The sequence below is a fragment of the Stylophora pistillata genome, chromosome 5 (genome assembly GCF_964205215.1).
Source record: "Stylophora pistillata chromosome 5, jaStyPist1.2, whole genome shotgun sequence".
In the NCBI taxonomy this organism is placed as follows: domain Eukaryota; kingdom Metazoa; phylum Cnidaria; class Anthozoa; order Scleractinia; family Pocilloporidae; genus Stylophora; species Stylophora pistillata.
In genome coordinates this window covers 38,825,404-38,832,181 of record NC_142523.1, presented here as the reverse complement: position 1 = coordinate 38,832,181, position 6,778 = coordinate 38,825,404, and the positions used below count along the sequence as shown (strand labels likewise).

Here is a 6,778-nt window from a genome sequence, read left to right as displayed (position 1 = left end):
TTAACATTGGCTTCATACGCAAATATCTTACTTACGATAAAGCAAAAATCATCATTCATGCCTTGGTAGTTTCTAACCTTGACTATTGCAATTCTTTATTGTACGGCCTACTATCCTATTTTATTCGAAAGCTTTAACATGTTCAAAATTCTGCTGCTCGCCTTGTCAACCATTGTCCAAGATTTTGCCATATTACTCCAGTCCTCAGAGATCTTTACTGGCTCCCTGTTTCCCTTCGCATTGAATTTAAAATTATGTTAATTACCTACAAAGTGCTACATGATCACGCTCCAATCTATATACAGGAACTCCTTCAATTGTATACACCCAACCGCAATCTTAGATCCTCTAATAAAACTCTATCAGTTAAACCCTTTTTTAATCTAAACTCATATGGTAAACGAACTTTTTCTGTTGCTGCTCCGGAACTTTGGAATAACTTACCTGAGGAAATTAAATCTGCAAACTCAATTGACGATTTTAAACGCAAACTTAAAACATTTCTTTTTATTCGAGCTTATGAATCGTGACGTTTATGAATCAATAAATAACCTGTTTATCGTGTACATTTATCTCTTGTGTAGTTAGTGCCTAGTTTTAATGTCAATTTCTTGTGATTATTCTTACTTTCTAGCTTCAACAAATTTTTGTAAACAGCGCCTTTAAATCTTGTAGAAAAGGCGCTATATAAATGGATTATTATTATTATTATTAATCGCTTGTTACGATTTAATTTAGACGCTTCACATTTCAAATAAATGCAAATGAGTGGAATGAGCAGATTAGATAACTTCGCTGTTCAGATTTTCTTGAACGTTAACGAGAAATCAACTAGTACGCGATATGTGCATTCTTCTAGAAAATTAATTAACTAATGGCTATGGCCTGAGTTCCTTTTCATGGAGATCGTCAGTGGAATCAAGCTCTGATTGAGTGTTAAATTCTTGCAATCGGGATGCAATTGCTTCAACTTCATTTCAGGGACATCTCTCTGTGACAAAGTTTCAACGAACATAGATTTTCCAAAAATCTCCGGTTGACAGGTTATTGTTAGGATTATCATCACACAGCCAGTGGCCAAAAGAAGAAATCACCCAGTGATATTTGCCGCCTACATATGCTGCGTGGTTGTACAGGCGATTCTCTCCAGCACTATGAATAGTAGATCCCCAGGTACCATTGTACGCCCATTTCGCACAATTCTGAGCCAGCCTTGAGTTATCGCCATCCATACGAAAAAAGGAGTCACACGAATCTGGCATTTCATCTCTTTCACCGCTGAAAAATCGCACCACTTCTGCGCCTTTGTTGTTCAGAGTCGTTGCAACGTGGAATGTTGTTCCTTTTTCTTTGCTGCAGTGAAGTCTTATATGGGTGAAGTTTGTGTGGGCTCTTAGCTGCTTCATAGCGCTTTTGGCTAAGGCCATTGTACCGCTTCTATAATTACTGATTCCTTGAAAGGTTTGTTCGGCGACGCCATTCCACCATGAAGATGTGGAGCTGGCCAAAATAACGTTCAACACCAACATCCAGCCTCCTTTGAGTTAAAAAAACACCATTATTATCTTAATACCGAAAAAAAATCTTTAATGGGAAACACTAAACGCAACCGTACCTCCAGCAGTTGACATGTCACAAAAAGTCTTGAATGGGTTCCCATTGCCTTGTGGGTTGACCCAGTACTCTCCATTCCCTGTAGAATCTCCACTCTGAATTATATCTTGACAAGACTTTCCAGATCTAAAGGGAACTGACCCGACTAAAGCTACAAATAAAGTATGCAAACAAATCATCATACATAGCATGCGTCAGCAGCATGTCATGCGACTGTTAAAAGCACCATTAAACTTCCCAAATTAAGGCACCTGTTACTTGGTATTGAACGCCTTGAGTCGCAATTTTCGGTTGGTAACAATTATGCAAAAGTAAATACCATAAGTAAAGGTATTTTTATGGGGTGGCGTCTATGCCGTTTGGCAATTAGAAATGGGTTGATATGACGAAAAAGGGTTAGATTTTAGCAAATATAACAGTTAAAGTTCAATTTTTATTGAATGACGCAGACCAGTTACGTAATCTTGAGACCTTGTAACGAAGTGGACTGATTACGCAACCAAGTTTCCTGCAATTTGGTTATATCAACTTAGTTGAAATTGTAAATTGGCCACCGTAAAAGGTTAAAAAGCTGACGTTTCGAGCGTTGGCCTTTCGTCAGAGCGCATTCGCTCTGAAGTGGGTCGATATAACGATAGAAGGTTAGATTTGAACAAATTCAACGGTTGAAGTTAGATTTTTATTGAATGACGCAGACCAGTTACGTAATCTCGAGACCTTGTAACAAAATGGATTCATTACGTAACAAAGTTTCCTGTATTTTGGTTATCTCCACTTAGTTGAAATTGTAAATTGGCCACCGTAGAGTGTTAAAAGGCTGAAGTTTTAAGCGTTAGCTTTTTCTCTCTCTCTCTACGTTGGCCAATTTACAATTTCAACTTAGTTGATATAACCAAGTTACCTTGTTACCCCCACCGACGCAGCACCGCAGTTTCTTTAGAAACTTAGCCTCTTTATTCAACTTTCCTTTAGTTTTCTCTGCTAATTTTTTGCAGTCGTCGAAGTAACAAGGAAAACAATTGGGGTTGCCTATACTAGTTTGTTGAATTCCACCACGGCAGACTCATGTAAATGTAAATGTAACATTATACATCCAAATAGGTCCTTAAGGATATTCTTACCACGGTCTGGATTATCAGCATAAATAAAGCCTTCATTCTGCTTCACACTGGCTGGGCGGGAAATCTTAGTTTCGTTGTTAAACTGGCAAGTTTTGTCCATCAGTCTAAAGTTAAGGCTTTGGCACGCAGGCTTTGAATTGCAGGCAATGTAACATGAAACCAACCGATCCACAGTGAACGATTCGTAAACGTGATCAATTAGAACCAAGCCATGTTCAGATTGCTGTGTCAATTTGCATCGATGAGCAGCTGTTTTCACTGAATATGATGCCAAAATGAACCACAACGAGAAGACAGCCATCTGTCATCGGCACCGCTTAGTCTTGACGATTTTCGAGACCCAAAGACCTCAAAACCAACTGACAATAGCTTTAGCAGTTTTTCTTAATTAATGTAATTATACAACTTTAAACAGTCATACTGCACGCAATACTTAAATTGACAGATCGACCCATTGATACTTTTCATTCTTTGGTGGCATGAAATCTAAAATAGGGAAAAGAAAAGTGAAAAAGAAATTAAATCTTTTTGATGTGATAAGCATCGCCAGATAATAAGGCTTTCGACTGGTACCTTACCTGCATGTGCAGGAAATATCAACAATAAAAGTTTTTTTGTCTTTTATATGCTTCCATTCCGCTTTCAATAAAACTAAAATCATAATCACCTGTTACTCTCAAATAGTTTGAAATAATTTTCAATGAAAATTCCCTGGTAATAAGGATAAGAATAACTTTATTTTATAATGTCTAAAACATAGGAGTGATCGCCCAATCTACCGAACCAAAGGCTTGTTTTAAAAAACGCTCGATCAAACAAAATGTAAAGAATATCACGAGAAGACACGCAGGGCTTGCACTGTAAGTATCTCGGAGAGCTTCATACAATTCCTTATAATTTTATTATAAGTAATTGTATGGAGCCTTTTTAGCGTTAGTCGTGGCGCGGCGGGTACTCTCACAGGGAATATCATCAATAAAGCTTTTCTTTTTTTCTTTTACGTACTTCCATTCCACTTTCAATAAAACTAAAATCATAATCACCTGTTACTCTCAAATAGTTTGAAATAATTTTCTGTAAAAGTTCTGTGGTAATAAGGATAAGAATAACTTTATTTAATGTCTAAAACATAGAAGTGATCGCAATCCGTACAAAAAAGGGAGTCACACGAATCTGGCATTTCATCCCTTTCACGGCTGAAGTATCTCCCGAGCCAGAGGCTCGTTTTAAACAACGGTCGACCAAACTAAATGCAAACAATATGTAGGCAAATAAACGATGGAGAATATAAGCTATAATTAACAATTATTCGCCGAAGTGGAGGAAAATATCTGTAACGAGCCGCAAGATTACAAACAACAAGACACAAGAGGCTTAACTCAGAACTCAATGCATATATCAAGTGTTCCCATGACATCGCTGGCTAGTTGCACACGTGACCTTTGCGCCAAGGTCAACTGACGTTACGCAATCTCTACTTTAATCCTATTGTCACATTATCCACCGCTTTTACTGACACTGAGGTGAATAATTGTTTTACTAAACCATATAAGTTCGCTAAACCGCAACATCACCTAATCCGCGAGGATTGCTTTCAGTTGACCTTGATGCGAAAATTTGCGAAATTTAAAATCCGCGGCTGACAGGCATATAGCCAGAGGACAGTTTTATATGCTAATAAATTCTATTTGACTTTTTCCCTCTTTTGCTTTGTTCTGTTACAAAGTTATTGCAAGCAGCTGTGCTTCAACGGACATAAACTTTCCAAAAATCTCCGGTCGACAGGTTGTCGTTTGTTTTATCATCGCACATCTAGTGGCCACCGGTAGAAATTATCCAGTGATAGCTGAGGGCCACAAACGCTGCGTAGTTGTGCAAATGGTTCTCTCCAACACTATGACTATAGATCCTTTGATACTTTGCATTCTTTTGTGGCATGAAATCCAAAATAAGGAAGAAAAAAGGTGGAAAAGGAACCTTTGAAAAAACTTATAACATTTGCATTTTGAGTTCGCAGTTCAACTCTGACATTTCATAAATGTTTAACGAATCTACTTTTGTAGAAAATCTTTCAATCTATCATTTAACGATTATCTAGCAGTGGTACGTTTGTTTTATTTCTCGGAAAAACACGAACAAAAATACACAAACGTTATTTCAAAAAGTGATGTACGTAACCTCAGTTAGAGTAACATCCCTCAGGGATATTTTACTTTGATGTGATAAACATCGCCAGATAATAAGGCTCTCGACTCGTACCTCATTTGCATGTACAAGGAATATTAACAATGAAGCTTTTCTTTCTTTTCTCTTTTACATAATTACATCCCACTTTCAATAAAACTAAAATCATAATCACCTGTTCCTCTTAAAGAGTTTGAAATGATTTTCGGTGCAAATTCTGTGGTAACAAGGATAAGAATAACTTTATTCAATGTCTAAAACATGGAAGTGATCACTCAATCTCCAACAACTCTTAATGTAAACAGTTCATGAATGAATGATGGAGAATAAGAGCTTTAACTAACAATTATTCATCGAAGTGGAGGTATATATCCACCACTTTTACTGGCACTGAGGTGAATAATAGCTTTAGTATAAACCAGACAGAGACCAACAGTATTAGTCTATTTTTTTCGATGTACCAAAAAAAAAGTGGTCGAAAATTATATTGCTGACGCGCGATTTGTCTCTTCTGCTGCCTGGAGGTGAATATTACTTGTTAACCACCTCCCAACCAGCCAATTTGGGCGCGCGAAAAGCACTATTCACCTGTGGGGTAGAAACCAATGAAAATTACACTTAATATGTCCAAGAATAATATGTCCATACTTATACTAACCAACTAAGTCAGAATGAACATGGCAGGTTTAAGATATGGTTATTTACAGTTAAAGTGCTGACACCCTTAAAGTATGACACTGACCAAGTTAGATTGAAATCGAGAAATAGTAGTCTAGGACATGATGGAAACCGGAAGTCGGTTCCGTATGTATAAAAAAGGAAGTGCACGTGACAAGACCGTATAAGTTTGCTGGACCACATCATAGCGTGATCTGCAAGGATTGCTTTGAGTTGGTCTAAATGTGAAATTTTATGAGATTTAAAATCCTAGGCTGTCGACGTCAAGTAGATAGTCAGAGGTTAGTTTTATATGATGATCAATACTGTTTGTTTTTTTCCCTTTTTCGATTTTGCTTTGTTCTGTTTCAAAGTTATTGCAAGCAACTGTACTTCAGCGGACATAAACTTTCCAAAAATCTCCGGTCGACAGGTTGTCGTTTGTTTTATCCAGTGGCCACCGGTAGAAATTATCCAGTGATAGCTGAAAGCCACAAACGCTGCGTAGTTGTACAAACGATTCTCTCCAACACTATGACTAGTATGTCCCCACTTACCATGGTATGCCCATGTCGCACAATTCTGAGCCAGTCTTGAGTTATCACCATTCATACGAACAAAGGAGTCACACGAATCAGGCATCTCATCTCTTTCACCGCTGAAGTATCGCACCACTTCTGCACCTTTGTCGTTCAGAGCTGTTGTAATGTGGAATGTTGTTCCTTTTTCTTTGCTGCAATAAAATCTCATTTGAGTAAAGTTGGTGCTCGCTCTTAGCTGCTTCATAGCGCTTTTGGTTAAAGCCATTGTGCCATTTCCATAGTTCCTAATACCCTGGAAGGTTTGTTCGGCGACGCCATTCCACCATGAAGATGAGGAACTTCCTAAAATAACATTCAACACCAGCATCCAACCTCCTTTGAATTTAAAGAAAACATCAGTTATAAAAGAAAATTAACAAAAAAAAAATCACAAAGTGGAAAGAAATATACAACCGTACCTCCATCAGTTGTCATGTCACAAAAAGCCTTGAAGGGGTTCCCACTGCCTTGTGGGTCGACCCAGTACTCTTCATTCCCAGTAGAATCTCCACTCTGAATGATATGTTGACAAGACTTTGCAGCTCTGAAGGAGGCGGACCCGAGTGAAACTTTAACAACAACAACATCAACAAAATAAACACAAATCAATACATTCTGCAT

The 6,778-nt window shown here is 37.8% G+C and overlaps 1 protein-coding gene across 1 annotated transcript; it reads right to left on the bottom strand.

Moving 5' to 3' along the window:
• Positions 1-1,004: 1,004 nt before the first annotated feature.
• Positions 1,005-6,778, bottom strand: LOC148731887 (uncharacterized). The gene is made up of 4 exons (XM_088761961.1): positions 6,577-6,778; positions 6,134-6,493; positions 1,616-1,765; positions 1,005-1,537 (listed from the first exon to the last, which is right to left on the bottom strand). The coding sequence occupies exons 1-4, from the start codon at positions 6,776-6,778 to the stop codon at positions 1,005-1,007; spliced, it is 1,245 nt and encodes a 414-aa protein (XP_088618087.1).

Excerpts from the sequence above, each read along its gene's own strand:
- LOC148731887 (XM_088761961.1), bottom strand. The coding sequence starts at position 6,778 with ATGCAGAATGTATTGATTTGTGTTTATTTTGTTGATGTTGTTGTTGTT. Across the intron at positions 1,766-6,133 it reads TGCGACATGGGCATACCATG|CTTTAGTCGGGTCAGTTCCC; the intron begins GTAAGTGGGGAC and ends CTTTATTTGTAG. Across the intron at positions 1,538-1,615 it reads TGACATGTCAACTGCTGGAG|GAGGCTGGATGTTGGTGTTG; the intron begins GTACGGTTGCGT and ends TTTAACTCAAAG.